Source organism: Eublepharis macularius, chromosome 12 (genome assembly GCF_028583425.1).
Source record: "Eublepharis macularius isolate TG4126 chromosome 12, MPM_Emac_v1.0, whole genome shotgun sequence".
Taxonomy (NCBI): Eukaryota; Metazoa; Chordata; class Lepidosauria; order Squamata; family Eublepharidae; genus Eublepharis; species Eublepharis macularius.
Genome location: NC_072801.1, coordinates 66,618,122 through 66,639,944, shown reverse-complemented (window position 1 = coordinate 66,639,944; position 21,823 = coordinate 66,618,122). Strand labels below are relative to the sequence as shown.

Genomic DNA, 21,823 nt, shown 5'->3' with positions numbered 1-21,823 from the left:
TAGACAATGTGAGAAATTCTTCACAGCAGAAGCTGGAGTGGGAGGCTAGAATGGGGGCCTCACAGAAGACAGAAGGTACAAATGTTCCTTGATGAACCATGGGAAATATTCTAGTTGGTGTGAATTGCATGGCCCCATAAAAGCTTTTCCTGCACTCAGGACTTTAGTAGGGAAGCTAGCAGAAACATTCTAAAGGAACTGTTCTGTGACCTGCTCTGTGTAGAGGAAGCGTGCAGGATTATAATCCAAGACATAGCACAAACTGACAACCCTGAGACTTGTGTTAAAAAAGCGAGTAACTAGAAACCGTGGCTTGCTGTGAAAATGAATGTTGTTGCAGTGTCAAGTAGACTTTTAAACGGTTTACAGATGCAGGAGGGGAGATAACTATTTAGACATGCCATCTCCTGATCCTGTCCTTTGTTTGTTGGACTGACTACAGTGAGTTTAATAATCTAGAACCCTGGAAGAATTAATGCCAAACATCTGAGCATAAATCACCTCTTCTTGTCTTCCATAACTTGACTTCAGAATGCTTTCTGAGTGTTAGATGGATATTTGAACAGACCCCACCTGGAAAGCATTGTGTTTGAAGTGATGTGAAACCCTCCACTTGGGTTTATAGGAGAACAATGCACGGCAGAATAATCAAAATCAGATGAGAGTTATCATGCACCCTTTAAAGAAACAAAGAGCTACTTACATGTACCCCTCGATCGTCTGTGGTTGTCTGGCAAAATTCAATAACTGAATAGTACCAAATGAAATGGATACAAACACACCAGTGATAACGTTGTCTCGGGATGCGGGTATGCTATGGTGAAGTTTGGGTTGCTGTTTGCATGCAGAGTTCACATTCATGCTGCAAGCAGGATGTAACAGGAGGACAAGAAGGAGCAGTAATACAAATTTCTCCAAAGGTTGGCTCCAATCCTTACTGTAAATGTGCATTATAATGTAACAACCAATGGAAGGAGGACGAGCTTTACAGAAAATCACCCACAAAGATAAGCAGCTTTATAATCTATGATAAAGTGGGAGCAGTTAAGATGAATGCTTTTGCTCTGTTCTTTGTAAGTTACCTCTTGCTTGCCCTGAGACTTTCACACAAAAAAACAAATGTTCAATAATAGTGATCTAGATAATTACAGAGCAGAACTTTCCTCCAAATTCCTAAGGCCCTGCATATCCAAAAGAAGCATGATGACACAGCCAGTGTCTGATCTTTTGGGGAACAGCCATGGGAGAAGAATTAATTCTTTGGACAACAGGGTGCATGCTGGGCATAAGGCCAATATTTCTGAACAGAAATCTATTGGGTGATGGATTATGGGGAGATGAAAAGAAAAGCAGGAAGCCAGCTGCCTAAACATTGCAAGGGAGGGAAGGAAGCATGGTATAGCCTGATCTCATCAGATTTTGGAAGCTAAGCAGGGTCAGTTCTTGGATGGGAGGCCACCAAGGAAGACTCTGCAGAGGAAGGCACTTGGGGCAAACCCCCTCTGCTTCTCACTTGCCTTGAAAGCCCCTTGCTGGGGTCTCCATAAACCAGTTGCAACTTGATGGCACATATATATGCAAACATTCCAAACTTTTCAAAAAGTCGATGATTGATTTCAACAGATTTAGGGCTCTATCTATATGTGACCTTTTCTTCCATGACTGTTTATAAAAAGCAGGAGATAAAATGGTTCTGGAGACTCTCTTCCCTTTGAGAAAGCACCTGTTGTAGCTCTACTTCAGCTGTGGGTGAATAACCACAGAGGAAAACCCCTATAACTATCCCAATACGACAAACAACAGCAGCATTGAGCAGATGAACAAGTCTCTTCCCCTACTCTCCTTGGCCAATACTTTCCACTGAAATGCTTCCTTCCATTCATAATAACCTTGGTTTTCCCAAGGACAAGCAACCAAGAGTCTCTCATTGCTTTTTATGTTCAATTTAAACAACTATTTTTATTTTCAGAATACACATACATTCATTTGGACATTAAAAACAATATAGGAGCAAAAGACAAAAACAATTATGTTCAATGTAAAAAGTTAGAGAAAATTTGCCAAATTTTCTACTACAATTTTTGGCAAATTTTGTTGATGAACCTGGAAATGGCCATCCCAGCTTTGCACAGGAATTTGGCTGGAACAAGCCATTTAAAAAAATCAAGGTTGTTCAAGATCAGTTGTGAAACTTTATCTTTTCTGTAGTTTCCCTTACTAACTGTTGCTTGGTATTCAGTTCAGGTCTCAGTATTATAATGTAGCATTTGGGGAAGAAGATACAACCCAACAAGCCAGCACTGGAGGCCAAGATGGAGAAGATCTCCACGGCCACCATGTATTTCCCTTTGGTGCTAAGATATGTTGGGACAAAGGAAACCCAAACAGTGCAGAAGAGCAGCATGCTGAAGGTGATCAGCTTGGCTTCATTGAAACTGTCAGGTAACCTTCTTGCTAGGAAAGCCACAGTGAAACTGATGGTGGCCAGAAAGCCCATGTAGCCCAGGACTAGGTAGAACATGATCTCTGAGCCTTCGTTGCATTTCACTGTGATCTGGCCCACCTGGGAATGCATGTCCAGCTCTGGGAAAGGGGGTGAAATTGCCAACCACGCAACACAGATGCCTGTTTGAATGAAAGAACCAACAATAATAACTGACAGTGCCAGCCTCTTCCCAACCCATTTCCTCATCCTGTTTCCTGGCTTGGTGGCCATGAAAGCCACAACCACAGTGATGGTTTTGCCCAGCACAGAAGAAACTGAGACGGAGAAGGTGATGCTAAAGAGAGTTTGGCGAAGAAGGCAGGTCAGCTTCCCAGGCTGGCCAATGAACAGGAAGCAGCAGAGGAAGCCGAGCAGCAGAGAGGCCAGGAGGGTGCAGGTGATGCTCCTGTTGTTGGCCTTGACGATGGGAGTGTCCCAGTGCAGAACAAAGAGCCCCAACACCATCATTGTTATCACAGAAAGGAAAAGGGCCAAGGAAGCCAGAACTCCTCCCAAGGGTTCAGTGTAGGATAAGTAGGTGATCACTTTGTCGATGCACCGAATCTGTTTCTTGTTTGGATACTGATCTTCTGGGCACTTTTCACACAGATCTGCATCTAAAATTAACAATCCATGTGTTAAGCTGTCTAAAATAAAATTTCCATGGAAAACAATTCATGAGATTTCAGTTCTTTTATTTGTTCTGTGTGATTTTACCTGTATATCTTGTGGTGGAGGTGGAGAGTACCTTCAAGTCTTAGCTGATTTATGGCAACTCCTGGGGGAGTTTTTAAGGCAAGAGAGATGGTTTGCCATTGCCTGCCTTTGCAACCCTGGTCTTCGTTGGAGGTCTCCTATCCAAATACTAACCAAGGTCAACCCTGCTTAGTTTTTGAAATCTGACAAGATCAAGCTTGCCTGTGCTACCAAGGTGAAGGCACATATCCACTAGATTATTTTATTTATCACAACTTTGGTTCATATTGCTTAATCTGGGTACATCATGTGTTCCTGTGTTTCCTTGACTTAAAGATGGAAGAATTTGAAGAGGTGAAAACTGAAATCAGAGTGCAGTTGCACACACTACGATGACACACAAAAGGCTGTGACTCGAGGTCTGACTTAGTGAGTTTGAACTGAAATGACAGAGGGAATTCCACTTGCATTAGTTAATCTCCCTGGTATGTTTAGATCTAAGTTATATGTAGAATAGTGGTAGATAAATACAAAATCCCTAGATATACTACACTAGTTTGGTGTAGTGGTTAAGAGTGCAGGACTCTAAACTAGAGAACTGGGTTTGATTCCCCACTCCTCCACTTGAAGCCAGCTGGGTGTCCTTGGGTCAGTCACAGCTTCTAGCTTTTTCAGCCCCATCCACCTCACAGGGTGTTTTGTTGTGGGGATAATAATGACATACTTTGTAAACCACTCTGAGTGGGTATTAAGTTATCTTGAAGGGCAGTATATAAATCGAATGGTTGTTGTTGTTGTTGTTGTTAAATGGCAGTGCAATAAGATAGAACATAACATAGTCTTTAATAAACACTATATAATGATTCTGGATTACATACTCATTTCTATTCTTACTCAATTTTGCAAAAAGATTTTTTTTTTCATATTTTGTCATGATTAATATTTCAGGGTTCTTATAGAAGTAATTGACGTCAATATACCCCAGCCCAGGAACAATGACCAATATATTTGTCCTAAACTTTTGCTTCCTCTTTTCATGTCTGTATTGAGGATCAGCTGTCCATTTTTGTTGGTTCTCACAAGTCACTATACATTCCTGTACTTACCCTTCTGGACTGCAATGCTCCCTTCAGGGCACTGAACGCAATCGTAGCAACAGACATCTTCCCCCTCCTTCACGATCCTCCTCTGCCCAGGAAGGCAGCTCTCCACACACCTGGATCGGGGGATTTCCTAGTGAGGAACACAAAGAAAAGAGCTGATGAGGGAAGGAGCCACTTGCTCCTGAAACCAGCCGCTTGGCAGAAGAGGTGCTGTACCTGACAAAGGTCATTCCCTCAAGGAGCATCTCATGATTAGAATGAAGAAATATGTGAGCAAATCTAGTTTCCATAGAAGGAATAATACATTTTCAGTGTAAAACTCTGCTAGGTACAAGAAATTTTACAGAAGCAGAAATAAAGACATTAGGGTAAGCAGCACCCAGTGGGGACAGTCATTATCCTTTCTTCCTATATTTGTATGTCCAGAACCAGGGCTCATTTCGAGGGGGAACATGCCGGAACGCAGTTCCGGCAGTTCCCCAAAGAGGTCACATGTCAGGTGGCTCCACCCACCTGACTCTCGGCCATTTTGGGTCCGTTTTGGCCTGGATTGGGGCTGAAACAGCCCGGATTGGGCCTCTTACAGGTGGTGGATCACTCTCCTGCTCAGCAGCAGCCTGATCCTGACCATTTTGAGCCCCTTTTCAGCCATTTTCAGCCCCTTTTTGCCATTTGGAGCCCAATTTCGGCCCTGAATGGCCAGGATTGGGTCCAAAACAGCCAGGATAGGTGATGTCAGGGGGTGTGGCATATACAAATCAGTTGTGCTAATGACACATTTCCTGTGATGTCAAGGGGTGTGGCATATGCTAATGAGTTATGCTCCAGCTCTTTTTCTACGAAATGACCCCTGTCCAGAACCATATATTATTTGGGGATATTCATACAATAGAACAGAATATTGAGAATCGCCAAAATCTGGTCAGTCTGGAAAATAGCATTTCCATTCCATGTTAAAAAAATGATTTCAAGTAAATGTGTGCATGTGTCTTTAAATGCTTGGGGTGAGACAGGTGAAGAGTGGGGGGCGAGAGAGGGATGAGTGAGTGATATGATTGGCTCATGGCTGAGAGTGTGGGCGGAGTGAATGCAGTTTGAGACTGGGAGTGAAGAGCAAAAGTTTCAGTCTGAAGAAAGCAGGCTAGCTGTGTGCTGCCTGAGTATGTTGAAGTATTTATGAGAGAAATATAACCTGTGTGGAACCTGAACTGAGCATGCTTGTGAAAGAACACTAAGAGCTAAGCTACAAGTGATGCCTGGCACAGGTTGGACACTTGTCAGCTTCCCTCGTTTTGATGGGAAATGTAGGCATCCTGGTTTTACAGCTGTAATGGAGAGCTAAGCTGTAAAACCAGGATGCCTACATTTCCCATCAAAACTTGAGGGAAGCTGATAGGAGTCCAACCTGTGTAAGATGTCACTTGTAGCTTGGCTCTCAGTCAGGGAAAGAGAGGCCAGCTGTGTGCTGCCTGAGCAGATTTAATATTTCTGTGAACAGGAGTCTAGAGAAAGCAGGCTGTGCGTGAAGCCTTAGAAGAGATCTGTATGAATGAGTTTAAATGAAGTAACCTTAAGAACCGAGAACTAAGTTTATGAAACCGATATGCTTCTTGACTAAATAAAAGTTTATTTTGTTTTTATTATATCCCAGAGTGGCTGTCATTGCTATATCCCATTCCTATCCTCAGGGCCACATGGAACCACGAAGGAGCCTAACGCTTAGGCACATTACAAAAGGGAAAACTTAAATAAAATATCTTGGAATATAATATTCCTGGTGGCAGCAAACTACCCAGAGGGTGTTAAGGGAAAGATTAAAGGCAAAATCTACCCAAGAGAAAGAAGGGGTCATAACACTGGTCAGTCTGGAAAATAGCATTTCCATGTTAAAAAAACCCCAAACTTTCCTACCTGTTTAAATATAGGATTCCATGAAATGAGACTTCTATCAATAGTAAATGTTTGGCCTGCAAGATCCAGGGAGTCTATTCTTCCAACCTGGGCCCTTTGGAAGGAGTTGTTGAAGAATGTGACCAGGTTCATGATATCGTACCCAGCCACCAGGTCCCCATTTTCATCAAAAAAGATTTCTTCTCCAGTGGTGGTGTTAAAGCGGATGTTTCTCAGAAAAGAGTGAAGCTGAGTTGGGGAAGAAGAAAACAGCATTAGCCAGAAAGAGAGAGAGACTGGTGGGGTTGGTGGGAATGATAATAATTGCACAATAATGAAAGGTACAGGGCCATAGTCCGGACTGCACCAATCTGAATAGTTAATAGCCTGTCTCCAGGGCTTTTTTTCCAGCTGAAACGTGGTGGAACAGAGTTCCGGAACCTCTTGAAAATGGTCACATGGCTGGTGGCCCCGCCCCCTGATCTCCAGACAGAGGGGAGTTTAGATTGCCCTCTGCACTGCTCAGCGGCGTGGAAGGCAATCTAAACTCCCCTCTGTCTGGAGATCAGGGGGCGGGGCCACCAGCCATGTGACCATTTTCTCTGAGGGCAAGCCACTGAGTTCTACCACCTCTTTCCCCAGAAAAAAAGCCCTGCCTGTCTCCAATTTGTATTTTTTGAACAAGATACAACTTCCAGGTTTTACAGCCAAAAGTGTTGTGATAGCAACGAAAATTTTTAAAATTATATTTCTCTTGTCACCACTCTGAGAAGCAACGGGCAATGAATGTACTCAGCAGGAGGTGTCCCACTATAGCAGGAGGCCTGGAAACCCTACGGCCACCTGTCCTGAGCCTAGTACAAGTGAATTCTTATTACTTCACTGGCAAGTGCATTTTGATAGCAATGCTGATTCTGTGAACCTAGCCAGATCATGAGAGGGAAGAGTTATATCAGTGCTTAATTCTCGTGGCCCCTTCTTACATATCCACGGTAATATTGATCACCACTTTGGGGCCAGGAAGCAATTTTCCCAAGGCCAGTTTGGCTAGGGATCTGAATGGTGTTTTGAGCATTGAGCAAGTGTCTCTGGGGGGGGGGTGAAGGAGGAGGAAGCTGGGAATGTCCTGCGTTGAAGGGGGTTGGACTAGATGACCCTGGAGGTACCTTCCAACCTTATGATTCTAAGTTAAAGATCATACTTTCCTATTTAAAGATCATTCAGGCCCACCACTGAATTTTATGGACATTTCAATTGCATTCTGGGGGAGTTGTGTCTTACTTGCCATGGCTGGACATTCTGAAGACTCCATCTGTCTGCACCCCACGGTGCCTTCTTTTGTCTTCTGGATGAATAGATGGCATGGAGAGCATGTGCTGTAGCATACATAGCATTATAAATGCCATAGCTCTGACCAGACATTTCCATTTCAAATACATTCCCAGGGAGGTCTCCCAGTTTCTCCTTTCCTGTACACATTAACTTAGTTACAGAGTATAAGTAATGGGTAGGAAATGAGCACTTAAAAAGGAAGTACCAGATATCATGGATGCGATAAAATGTAGAATGGACAGGACTGATGGTCTCAAGAAAGTCATGAAATCCTGGAACCACCTTTGTGTGGGGTAAGAAAGTCAAGGAGCCATTGAGGGATTTCACAGGTAAAGCGGTATTTAAAACAGTAAATGTGACATCCACCGGCGCGGTTGTGATCCATATTTTCTCAATTGGATGCATAAAATTATTTTCCAGTGTCAACAGAAATATTGGTAACCACCCCATAGACTGAATATCTCCATGAACAATGACCACGTTGACTTTGTTCATCGTGAAACTAGAAGCCACAGTTTTCAGGTCTTTAGTGAGCTGTTCTGGCATGTAAGTCCACAGTGTAAAAATCACATGTGTCACAGCAACGCAAATATTGTTTTGGGAGAGCCTTGGTCTCAGGGTTTGAAGGAATGTTTCTGTACTGTCATCATCCGATACAAGGAGGCCAATCCAATTCCATTCAAAATGCTTCAATAGTTCAACAATCCCTACATACTGAAGATTTTCATTTGGAATCATGCGGAAGAAGTGAGGGAACTTGTCTTTATCACTCAATACTGGGTCAGAGGAACCATAACTGAGCTAATGGGAGACAGGATGGAAAAAAAATATATTTTAAAGCTTAGTAAATGCCCTCCGGAAATTTCAATCTACTGTTCAGTGAATTTGGTACTTAAAACAACTTGTCTGAAGAAGGAAGTTCAGAGCGGAACTACAAGTGACAAAAGGCACAGGTTGGACACTAGTCAGCTTCCCTCAAGTTTTGATGGGAAATGTAGGCGTCCTGGTCTTGCAGCTTGGCTCTCCGACTGCTGTCCAATGGACTTTTCAACTGTCACTTGTCCAACATTCCGCCAAGCTGCCTACATTTCCCATCAAAACTTGAGGGAAGCTGACAAGTGTCCAACCTGTGCCTTTTGTCACTTGTAGTTCCGCTCTGTCAGATTCTCGAAAGCTTACTATGAAAATCTTATTGATCTCTAAGGTGCCACTGGACTCAAGTCCAAGCAGCTTTTAAACCAAAACCAATCATTTGAGATGGGATTTCTGTCAAGGTTCAACCAGGAAATGAATTCTAAGAAGGATAGCGGAGAATCTATATTAAGAATCGTTTAACCAACTGCAATACTGAACTGTGGTTTTGGGAGCTGAAGCACAGCTTGGAAGAACATCTTTGCGGAAGAGATGTGGCAGTGTGAGTAAAAGATAATCCATAGAAATTATGACCTAACAGGATCATTTTGAATTGTTGAGCTTTACAAATGCAACACATATGGGAAAGGTGTTGTAAGGGAATCCAGACAAGAAATGTACCAATGTGAGCACTTTTCCTTCTGTCTGAACGCACGTACCTGTGGGATCTTGTAGGTTGCTGAGATCTTGCACATCTCAATGGAGATTAGGGAAGTGAGACCACCAATCATGGCCATAACCTTCCTCTTCCTGTCACAGCTGTAGTTGGGGAGAGACACCTGCCCTCTGGAGAGAAGGCTTAGAGTGTTCCAGTATGACTTTCTTTCATGGAAATTGTTGTCATAGATCTCGAATCCCAGGGTTGTGTTTGGTAAGAGTTTTGTGTTCTTGTTGATCTCATTAACAGCAAAGCCAAAGGCAAGGATGTGCTGATAGTTTTTAGTCCACATACTGCAATGAGAATTTCATGCAGTCTTACATCCTTATCGAAGCCACCTTTTAAATGCATTAAATTCTCAGACATTGTCAGCTGCAGAAATTGCGTCAACCTAAAATCCTTCTAGTGGACCTCTATTTTTTCCTAAGAAGTAGATCTTTAGTGAACGCAGTTTCCCCTTGAAAGGATGTGGTGGATTGGTTAGATTGCTGGACTAGGATCTGAGGGACCCAGGTTTGAATTCCTGCTCTGCCATGGAAGCATGCTGGGCCAGTCACACCTTGGGCCAGTCGCACCTTAAGTCTAACCTACTTCACTGCCTTGCTGTGAGGATAAAATGGAGGAGAGCAGAATGATGTAAATAACTTTGGTTCCCCATTGGGGAAAATGTCGGATATAAATGAAGTTAGTAGTAGTAGTAGTAGTAGTAGTAGTAGTAGTAGTAGTAGTAGTAGTAGTAGTAGTAGTAAGAGTCCAGTAGCACCTTTAAGACTAACCAACTTTATTGTAGCATAAGCTTTTGAGAACTAGATGATACATCTGACAAAGGGAACTGTGGTTCTCAAAAAAGCTTATGCTACAATAAAGTTGGTTAGTCTTAAAGGTGCTACTGGACTCTTTACTATTATGCAACTACAGAATAACACGGATAACTCCTCTGAATAATAGAAAGATAGCCCTATAGGATTTTTGCCTGATTGGCTTCTGCATTTTGAGACTATGCCAGCAGCAGATGAGTTCCTTGGATTATAGGTGTGATTAAAAGGTAACACACCTATGATCCACGGAACTGATCTGTATCTGACAATTTTATCTTCAAAACTATGCTATATGTTCAACTGAGAGTTTGCCTGGCCCAAGGTCATCCAATGCAATTCATGCCTTCATGGGAGTTTTTTTAAACCCTGGCCTTCCAGGTCCTGTTCCCATGCTCTAAAAATCAATCTTGCTGTCGCAATACTTTCCAACTTGTAGAAAACTGTCCTTGGTCACATTTCTGCCAATATACCAAACTATTTTCAGGAGAAGTGGGAGTAGAGCTAAGAATGGGGGTCTTGGAGAAGTTAGGGCCAGATGCTCCTTGGCGAGCCATAGAAGAGACTGTGCTTGGTGTGAATTGCACGGCTCCATGAAACCATCTTTTGCACTTAGCTCCGTAGACGAGGAGGGTATATGGGCACTGTAAGCGAGCCACTTTGTATATTGCTACCTGGAAGCCCCTTATAGACTTCTTGCAGAAAACAGGGAGAAATGAACTGATGCTTTTTGTGTTTGACGATTAGGAAGTGGAGAGAAATGTTTTTAAAAGGAAGGAGATCATGTAGGATTAATCTGGAGTTAAAGTATAATATTGATGGCAAGGGTAAATTCGGAGTTTGGGTATCATATGTAATATTTTTATATATTTTTTTCCCAGAGAAAATGGATAATTATTCTAAATTTCTTTCTTTCTTTTTTGGTAGATATCTCCCCCCTCCCCGGCTGTCCTTTTATTAAATGGAACGATTATTTAAAAAAAAAATATATATATATAAAGGAGAGCTACTCTGTACCTTGCTGTTTGAAAACGAAGGTTTCAGGATCATAACCCAGGCAATTAGCACAAGCCATATCCACAAGGCCCAGGGAACCACAAGGCTTGCACTCAAAGAAGTGGATAAATATTGCACTTTCAGAGTAACTTTCGCATGCTGTGATAATCGAGACTCTAGCTAGATTTCCTTTCTTCAGATGGAAGGTGAAAAATTAGTTATTGAGACATGCAATTTCCTGGCCCTGTCTTTACTTTGTTGGACTTGCTGCAGTGGGGTTAATAAGGCAGAACTCTAAAGATGTAGTGCCAAATATGTGAATCGAAACAATTGCTTCTTGCCATCCTTCACCTGACTGACAAATATGCACTGTTGGCTGAACATCTGAACAGAGTTCACCCAAACTGCCTTGGAGTTGCAGTGATATGGAAACCCTCGATCTGAATCCACACAAGAATGATGTAAACGAGCATAACCACAATTATATGAGAATTATCATGCAGAGTTTATAACAAACGAAGACCTACTTACAGGTAGCCCTTCATGTTATATGGTTGAGCATTAAAGTTTGGTAGTGGTAGAGGATTATAGCCAAGGGATACAAAAGCACCAATGATAATGTCATCTCTGGATCCTGCAATGTCATGTTGAGATTGTGGCTGCCGATGGCACACTGAGTTCAAATTCTTGCTGAAAGCGAGAAGCAGAAGCAGCAGAATTATCAGTAACATGAATGCTAATAAATTTGGGCTGCAATCCCTTCTGTTCATATGCATTATAAGCTACCCATCATAAGGAAGAGCAAGGTTATGGGGTGGGGGGAGGGGAGAAACCAGCCGCAAATGAATTACTACTGTGGGTAGTCAGGTGAGGAGAGCTATCAAAGTAAAAGGGATGTTTTTTGCTCTGTAGCTTGCCTCTTAAGACTTTCATATGAATGAATGAATAAATTCACAATGGTTTAAGTAATTATAGAGCAGATAGTAACTTTTCCCCCAAACCCCCAAGGCTCGGCACATGTAGTTTGCATGCACAAGTTGTTATGCTCTGTACTGGGTTACTTATAATTAAGAACTTTCAGGTAATTAATGTTATTATGTTTCATCTTGTAAACTACTTTGGGCAAGGTCTGTGGAGAGGTGGCATAACATCCCCCCCCCCTAATAAATAAATAATGACGCAGCCAGTGTGGCTCGGGACAGTTAAAGGGATGGGTATTGATAAACTCTTTGGGGAACAGAGTGCCTGGTGGTTCTAAGGGTTATGTTTCTGAACAGAGATCTAGTGGGTTATGAATTCTGGGAAGAGGAAATGCAAGATGTGGATGAATTTAAATGGGTAGCCAAATGGAACTAAGCTGATTATCCTTCCCTCCACCTCCTGACTAGAGATGGGCATGAACAGCAATATGAACTAAAAAAAAGCCACGAACAGCCCAATCAGCTGTTTGTGAACAAGCTGTTGGTGAAGCCCCATTCTAAACAACTATAGACGGACAGGTGTTAGTTGCAAGCCTCTTTTGTTGCTGTTCTTCAAGCCAGACAGTCTGGCACCTGCAATCAATTCCCTTGGCAACCAGAGGCAGGGACTGCCTGAACTCTGTCTGAACTCCTGCTGTTGCCCTGGAAACCCCAATCTAAGCCCAATTTAGCTTGATTTAGGCCAATTTAGGCAGATCTTCCTTTCAAGTGTGGAGCTCCAAATGTATTACAAGGAAGCAAAGAGCAGGGGGGAGGGGGACTCCCAGCTCTGGTTTTGCAGACAGTGAGGGAGAGGCAGTTGCTGTTTGCATTTTGAGAGAGAGGGAGGGAGGGAGAGAGAGGGAGAGTGAGTTCATTGGAGCTTGAATTTTCTTTGTGTGTGGTGGGATAGGGATCTACCTCTTCAAGTTCCAATGCTGCTGCCAGGCTCTGGGCCAAGCTATTATTTATTACTGGTACCTTTCCTGCTGCCTACTCAGGTCAGGTTTCTGGGAGTGGTGCAGTAGGGATCTACCCCTTCAAATTCCAGGGCTGTTGCCAGGCTCTGGGGTCAATCTATTATTTATTATTGGTATATTTCCTGCTGCCTGCTCAGTTAAGGTTTCTGGGAGTGGTGCAGTAGGGATCTACCCTTTCAGGTTCCAGGTCTGCTGCCAGGCTCTGGGGACAAGCTATTATTTATTACTGGTACATTTCCTGCTGCCTGCTCAGGTAGGGTTTCTGGGAGTGGTGTGGTAGGGATCTTGATGGCTGGAGGAGAGCCTGCTGGCCCCCATGAACAACAAACAATGAACATGTTCGTGAACAGGTCATGTTCGTCAATGTTCGTTGTTAGTGGATGGCAATGAACAACAAACATGTTCGTGTTTTTTTTCCTGTTCCTGCCCATGTCTATTCCTGACATATATGGATGTGATTTCTCCCACCACCCCTCCTCCAGTAGAAGCTCTCCATGCTTCCTCTATCAGGCCTTATGAAATCCATACTCCATGCAGAACTCTGCATCAGGGAAATCCATTCAGAAATCAACTAACAAAAACCTGAACTGGATCCTGTTCTTGTCCAGGCACTGTGGCATTCTGTCCAAAAGTGGAGACTAATATTCTCCTGCGAATCATCCTTCAGAAGTGATGTATCAGTGCAGAGGCTGGCACTGTTTTTTTCTTTATTTTTCATCTGGTGCCACTTTGAGTGGCATCCAGCAATGGACACAATGACAGGATGCCATTTTCCTGACTTGCAATTGTTCCAGGGGTTCACTCTTTATCCTTTCGGGGATGTGCTGAACTGACATTTCACCTCAGGGATCTCTGAAACAATTTTCCACTTTGCTTTATGAATGTGGGGTTTACACTCTGTGAACCGATTAAGCCCAAGCTGACCTTACAGGTAGTCTAGCCTAAAGAAAGAGCCAGCCCTTCCCTTCTCGGTTCCTTCAATACAAGCTGCAGAGTTTGACGGAGAAGCCATTTGTGTGGTAATGAATGCCACCCAAGAGGACAAAAGAGCAAGACCGGCATGGCCTGAAAGCATGCAGCCAATGAGACTTGGACGTTACTAGATTTTCCCCCTTTCTACCTGCTGAATGTCCAATGGGCGGAGTTTTAGAGAATTTGAGGAAGAAGTTCTCTTTGTTGTGACTCCTCCTGGGCCAGAGTCAGGAACAGATTCCTCAAAGGATGATATAGACAAGCCTGGGGGAAGAAGAACAGGAGGCTCAGGGGACACCAGACATCACCAGACCCCCCTCTAGACCCAGAGCCCCTGGATCCGGAGCCCTCAGTCAAAGGACCTGCTCCTGAAGGCTTAGTCCCAATATGGCAGACCCCAGGGAAGCCAGCCCCCTGCCTTATAGTGCAAGATCCAGGACTACCAGTCCCACAAGTTCTTCCCTCAACCAGTGGGAGAAGTAGAGTTAGTGGGCCCACATTTTTTTCACTGCTGACCTACTGAGTGAGGACAAAGTGCCAAACAGGAGACCTTCCTCTGGCAGCCCCCAAACCCTGGCTACCACACATAAAAGTGCATGAAAAAGTTGCTGGGACAGTGATGGTATGATGTCAGTTCCGGTATGACCTCACTTCCAGCATCATCTTGATGCTCTAGGACTCCTTTGAGTATTGCCCTAGTACAATGATGTCACTTCCAGGACCCTGCCAGAAGTGATGTCACACTGTTGCTCTGATGCCAATTTCCCTGTCCATGCTCCATTCCAAGTCTTCCACTTGTTCCTACCACTGGTCTAGCAATCCTACTGGCAGTCCATGTTCCAGCCACTGAGCCGGATCACTGCCAAAGCACATTTAGTGCTTCACAAGATCAGGGCTCAATAAAGTCCTAGCCTGATGAAGCCAAGGAATAGGAGGGGTCTGTTGCTCTGCAGGATACATAAACACAGGGCTAAACAGAGAGCATTGCTGGTTCAACTGGTTTGTCTGGCTAGTATGCATCTCTGCTACTAGTGAGCCTGGATCCAGATATCTAGACTAGAGTTGCCAACATCCAGGTGTTTTTTTCTTCTAATTAGTTACAGAACATTGTGGTCCTTCTTGGTTTGTATAAACTTACAGGTGGTGGCTGGGAATTTCCCAGAATCACAAATGATTCCAGACAGCTTGACTGCTCGAAGCCAGAACTTTATCAGAGCCAGAACTTAAAGAAGGGGACGGTGATTTTTTTGAGGGCAGCCTTTGAAGGAGACACCTGCAGGCACAGGGTCTGAAGAGGGGTGGCCAGGCAATTGGAGGAAGTGTAAAACTGACATGGGCAGATCCTGAACCTGGAACCATTAAGCTATTTCTATCTCTTTATCATCGTAGAGCTAAACTAGCTTTGCCCTGTGTTCAGAATACTTGTCGTCTTTTGCTGTTCATTCATTTATTTTTATTTATTGTAACCAAGTATTGCTTTTATGCTTAAAATACAATCTAAAAAAAAATCAATTTGGTCTTTGTAATTATAGACACCCCCAAACTTGTCTTGCACTCTTATCACAGAACACGTGACACCCGGGGAGAGTCTGCCTAGTTGGTAATGTTAGCTGAGTGCAAACAGAGTAGAGAAGTTATGCTGTGCTGATTAAAGAGGCAAAAAAAGTTTATTTGAGGAAATACGTACTTGATAGTGAAGAAGAGAGAGAGAGATAGGTTCCTTGCTATCTGTCTACATCTTGCAGAGAGAGTGAATAAGGCAGGAGAGAGAAGAAACAGGATGTTGTCCTGTTTAGCCCAATAGGAGACAAGACAAGGAAATGACCCCCAGGAAACAAGAGAGATGCTGCTCTCACTATCCTAACTAAGTGTTCCTTGCTGCCTCCTGCATAGAAGGCACCTCTTCCCTTCTGGCTGCTGCAGGACACCAGACATTGCTGTTTCCAACAGGTAATACCTCTAAGAAGGTTCTCCTATCTCCATGGTAGCTGGAAGGAGGAGTGGATTCTGAACTGGAACTGCAATACTTCTAGTGGGCTGCTGGTGACTTCAGAGATGGAGTGTCTCTACACGAGACCTCTTGCACGTGGATGCTCAAGTGAAGAGAGACGCAATGTTAGCTGGGAAGTTGAGCTTTAAAAGACAGATGGGAAGGCTCTGTCAGTTTCACCTCTCTACAGAAGGGGAGGCAAAGAGGAAACAAACAAGCCCTCTGAGGAGCATCTTTGTAGGCAAGAAAGAATACTTTGGTTACCGCAAAGGGTCTGTGGCGCTTCTTTCCACCTTTTCTGTAACTGGACGAGGGAGCAACTTCTTGCATATGAGTCTGCACAACAGCCAGCTCCTGCGGCAGCCAATTCAAAACAACACACACGCACCATTTCTGAGCAAAATAAACTTTACAAAACCACGACTTTACTTCAATTCCCTTAGCGCCGATGCGCCGCCTGAATAGGTGCCAGCTCTTAGAAAAAATTAGAATTTTGGATTTTTCATAGTTGATTATCAGCCGATTCAATTTACAAATATTGATAGAAGGCTTCTAGATTTCTTATAAGGCCAATTCTAGTGCGGGAAATAATAACAGTGTCATCAGCATACAGCAATATAGGTATTGCTAATTGCTCCAGAAAGGGCGGATGGCCATTTACAACAGACATATGTTGCTTCAGATCGTTCAAAAATAAATTAAAAAGGTGTGGGCCAAGGACACCGCCTTGTTTAACTCCCTTCGTAATTGGGAAGTTAGATGAAAGCTGGCCATCTGGGGATATCTTAACGACACCCGAAGTAGCTTCGTGTAATTTCTTTCCCCCCCTTTTTTTTAATAGAATTTTTATTGGATGAGGTAATATACAATCATTACTTAATACAATATATTTATCCAATTTAACTCTTCTACATGTCTATATACCCCACCCCTCCCCTCCCCCTTTTCTTTGTTGACTTCCAACAACACTTGAACCCCCCGTTTATTCATAGATATTATTATTATTACACTATATTGCTAATACTTATACCATGGTATAGATCTTAATATATTTTCTTTCATTAAGGTCCTTTGTATAAAATTTAAAGTCCCTCAAAAGACCACAATTGCCCTTTAACATCGCATTTCTTTTCCAAATATTTCTTGAACTTCTTCCAATCTTCCAAGAAAATTTCTGGATCTTGCTCTTTCAGATTGCTAGTTAGTTTGTCCATTTCGGCCATGTACAACAGCTTCCTTGTCCATTCTTCAATATTTGGTACTTCTTCTTTTTTCCAGTACTGAGCATATAGAATTCTTGCTGCTACTGTCATATAATATAACAATATCTTATCATTTCTATTGACCTCTTCTAAATGTAACGATAATAATAACATTTCTGGATTTTTAGCAACATTATATTGTAATATCAAAGACATTTCAGCACATATTTTAGACCAGAAGTCCCTAGCCGCTTCGTGTAATTTCTTAATTAAATAAAGTAAGCGGGGTTCCATCCCGTGTTCTGAGTTTCTTCCACAGCAAGTCCCTAGGGATTGAATCAAATGCACCCTTTAAATCAATGAAAGCTGCATACAGTTTCCCTCCTTTAGGCTTCAAATATTTATCTGCCAAAAAGGCTGGTGCAGTGATCGATTGTGGATCTCCCTTTAAGGAATCCAATTTGTTCTGGTCCAATTATTTCCCCTTTGGCTATCTAACACGTCTTTACTTAATTGGCCAGCGGTAAGCCGAGCCGAAACAGACTGTCTTTCAGTCACATGAAAGAGATTCCTCCCCACCTGCTTTGAATGAACATTTCACCAGAGTGGATGATGCTAGTGAATAACACTACCAGGGGAGGGGAGAAGGCACTCTAAAACCAGAGTGAATCCGCCCCCCCCCATACGAGGCTGACATCATGGTGACTTTCCCTGGGAGCTGTTTGGAAGAGATGGGAACAGAGCTTTTGGGAGCCAAAGATGAAATAAACAAACCCTCTGTGGGGAAATTGACAAAACCTTCAGATCTGTCTTTTAAAATCCAACTTCCCAGCTAACCTTGCATTTCTCTTCACTGGAGCGTCCGCATGTAAGAGGTCTCGTGTAGAAAGACTCCAAATCTGATTGGTGAAAAGAAATAGGTGCAATAAATCTGAAGAAATGAACTCCCCAATGAAGTCTAGTAGCTTGAGATGTGAGCCAGCCAAGTAAATCCCTCTTTCTGTCTAATAAAAATAGCTTTCTTGAGCTATAGAAAAGGTGGGATATATCCTAGGAACCCCTTGGGACTGTTTCAGGTTGGGAAAATGGCCTGGGAGGAAGGCTATAGTCAATTCTCCACCATTATTCTGATATGTATTGGGCATTGCATCTGTAGGAACTGAGGTGAACCCCACAATTCACATCTGTGCCTCTGGCACAGCCTGGGGACCACAGAAACCACCTGTATATTTTTCTAGTTACCAGCCATTTCTTAGCTTACAGGCTTAGTTCTCACTGCGGTTATAGACTTGGGCTGGGCTGTGTCACTTGAAATTGCAGAGGGGTGGGTCTTTTGTATAATTGAGTTCTCTGATGTAGAAAAATATACCTGCAGATAGCAAACTAGATATCAGTGAGAAGGTTCAAATTCAGACCTTGCTTTGACAAGATTTCCATATGGGAAGATTCATGTTTGTATGTATGAAGAAAAATTCAGACATGTGCAAGTGGTAGAATGCAGATAACAGGTTGCTTCTAAGAGCCAAGCTACAAGTGATGTCTGACACAGGTTGGACACTTGTCAGCTTCCCTCAAGTTTTGGTGGGAAATGTAGTCATCCTGGTCTTGCAGCTGTAATGGAGAGCCAAGCTGTAAAACCAGGACACCTACATTTCCCATCAAAACTTGAGGTAAGCTGACAAGTGTCCAACCTGTGTCAGACATCACTTGTACCTTGGCTCTAAATCTGCTGTTTGGAAGTCCAGGTCAGAATGGCCTTAGCAGGTGTGAACATCTGATGAAAACACTGCCCATTTCCTTAAAGCATCCTGTTTAGGCTGGACTGATGACAAAACAATCTGGTGTATATTGCTACCCAAAATGGACCCGAATTGAGGCATGCCCATGTGAGAATCCTTACACAAGTACTAGAGGATTATTTAACTTTATGGTATACGCAGGTCGGGCTATAGCTTACTATTCTTCTGGGAATGGGCATAATAAGGGAAGATGTAGATACATAGACAGAAAATAGCTTTATTGTCCTAGTCAAGATACAGGATAGTAAAGAAACATAAAATGATAGCAATATAAGGTAGCAAGGCTGAATGGTCCAACTGCAATAGCACAGTAGCCATTTCCTAGTGGCAGACCAATAAACCATTTGCTGTGCAAAATCCAAAAGATTAATTGTAGTTACTTTGAAGTAGCTAGTGCCTAATTATAGTTTAACCCTAAATAGGTTTCTCCCTGACGGCTGTTGCAAAGAGAAGAGAAAAGTAACAGGGTAGCACCAAAGGAGACACAAAAATACAAAGGGCATTATCCAACGTGTGCGGAATCACTCCCCATCTCACATGTCCAAACTCAGCACTGAGCCCATTATGGCATGGTACACACAGTAGGCATCGGTCCTATTCATACTGCCGTTCAGACAAAACCAGGACCATCAAGCAAAAGATCAGTACTTTGATTCCAATATCTTTCTTCTCAGCATTTTTATCACTGCCCTGTGGATATCCTTATTCCGCAAAGTGTAAATGATAGGGTTGAGAAGAGGGGTGATCACCACATAAATGACAGCAATTTGCTTATCACGATCAGGGGCCGTGTGTGACCGGGGTATCAAGTACATAGAAATGATGGTGCCATAGAACATGGTGACAACTGCCAGGTGGGAGGCACATGTGGAAAAAGCCTTATGGCCTCCTGAAGCAGACCGCATTTGTAACACAGTGGACAGGATGAGTCCATAAGAAGTCAGGATAACAGCCAGGGGGCCCAAGGAGGCCACCGTCGACAAAACAAAAAGGATGATTTCTGTGACACGAGTGTCACCACAAGCAAGTTTCACCAGCATTGGAAGCTCACAGAAGAAGTGGTTGAGATGGTTAGGCCCACAGAAGGACAAACGAAGTGTGCACACCAAATTAATCGAAGCAAAGAGGACGCCAATGGCCCAGGAGGCTGAGGCAAGCTGCAGCTGACGCCACCTGTCCATGACAATGGCGTATGTCAGAGGATGGCAGATGGCCACGTAGCGGTCATAGGCCATGGCGCCCAGAAGAACACATTCTGCACCACCCAGGGACAAGGAAACGTACAGCTGGGCCATGCAACGGGTGAAGGACATGGTTCCGTTTCCAGACAGAAGGTGAGCTAGCATCTGCGGCAAGGTGCTGGTGACGTAACAGATCTCCAGGCCTGAAAGGTGCATCAAAAAGAAATACATGGGGGTTTGGAGGTGGGAATTTGTTCTCACCAGAAGGATGATCAACAGATTCCCCACAACAGTAAGCAAGTACATGAGCAGGATCACAAAGAACAGAGGAATCTGTGTCTTTCGATGGTTCGAGAGTCCCACCAAGATGATTTCTGTCACATATGTGAGGTTCTTAGTTAGCATCCTGGCTTTCTGCCTGCAAAGAAAGGGTAACCGTAAGTGACAGTGGCGTTCTTTGAGGACAGGACCATTTTTAAAGAAGTCGTGTTTTACCACACACCATGAGAACCCCCAAATCATCTCTATCAAACCTGGCACCATCTTCTTCCAGTCATTAGAATAATTGACTAGCTGATTCTTAAAGATTCCTTTACCAGAATAAACCTCTCTCAAAAGGACTTAATGTGGGGAGTCCCTCTATTTGACTCTCATGTCTTAAAATGCTCCTCGTTATCCTTGCAGAAATTCTCATTTCTTGAAGACCTGGTGCCTGTGTTTTTGGAGATGTAAAATTTCCTGGAAATTTCAAAGATATGGAAAATGTATTATGTTTGCAGGAAAAACCAACTATTTGTTAAAAACTAAAACATGTACAGTAATGTATGAAACCAAAATTATGTTTCTGTTTTAGCAATGTAAGTAGCATATAATATTGTACTTTGCCATATTGATGGCATTTAAAATGTGTTAGTGGTGATGGGGGGCTGTCAAATCATAGTTGACTTATAGCTGACATGGTGTAATCTGCCTTAGGTCTCAGTGAGACAGGTGGACTGTAAATAAATGAATGAATGAATAAATAAATAAATAAATATTGACCCTCACTAGGGTTTTCAAGGCAAGAGAGGTGGCATGCTATTCCCTGCCTCTGCATGGTAACCCTGGAGGCCTCCCTTCCAATTACTAACCAAGGCTGACCCTGTTTAGCTTTTGAGATCTGACCAGATCCAGCTTGCCTGGGATACCCAGGTCAAGGCATTTAGCATATAATGGTACTCCTTTTCTACGAGAAAAAAGTGACTATCCCAACTATTTGAAAGAGAGCTGCAAACTGCTGCATACTTTCCGACCAAGGCTCCCATATCTTCGCTTCAAAGGTCACCAGGGGAAGGCAAAGAGCAATCTAGAAGTTAAAAAGGCCCTGTAGGCTCCAGTTATGAAGATGGCAGCATCCTCTAGGTGCAAAAATCCATTCTGGATGTGGGTACTGAAAATGTCTACAGTATATAAAGGAATGATTTCCAAATGCCTCAGATGCTGTAGATAGTCTTACATTAATAACTTCATAGTGAATTCCTTCTGAGTGAATAAACGCTTGTCTTTAATAACATTTGACTCATTAAAAAAAAAAGAAAATGATTCGTACATTAATCCCTAACACTGGAACAATGAAAAATGTCCTCCCCTATGTTTTCCAAGCTTCATTGTGGTCCAGATTGGTTAAATCTGGAACAGGGTGTGGTGTGAGTACACTTTCAGAAGGCAGGCCGCCTTCATTTCTGCACAACCTTTAAGAAGTTAGAAAAGCTAAGAATACTGAAAGGAGTCTTTTGAAAGCAGAAAGAAAACACATTTTAAGTCAGCAACATTTTAGCCTGGAAAATGTCTACAGTGTTAGGTGACTAGGAAAG

At 43.0% G+C, this 21,823-nt stretch overlaps 2 protein-coding genes across 2 annotated transcripts; both read right to left on the bottom strand.

The window, feature by feature from the left end:
• Nucleotides 1-2,179: 2,179 nt before the first annotated feature.
• On the bottom strand, nt 2,180-9,368 carry LOC129339570 (vomeronasal type-2 receptor 26-like). Its single transcript, XM_054994151.1, has 4 exons — nt 9,078-9,368; nt 6,196-6,423; nt 4,288-4,414; nt 2,180-3,102 (listed from the first exon to the last, which is right to left on the bottom strand). The coding sequence occupies exons 1-4, from the start codon at nt 9,366-9,368 to the stop codon at nt 2,180-2,182; spliced, it is 1,569 nt and encodes a 522-aa protein (XP_054850126.1).
• A 10,062-nt stretch (nt 9,369-19,430) lies between these two features.
• Nucleotides 19,431-20,375, bottom strand: LOC129339569 (olfactory receptor 2G3-like). The gene has a single exon (XM_054994150.1). It carries the CDS (start codon nt 20,373-20,375, stop codon nt 19,431-19,433), a length of 945 nt encoding a protein of 314 aa, XP_054850125.1.
• Nucleotides 20,376-21,823: the final 1,448 nt, after the last annotated feature.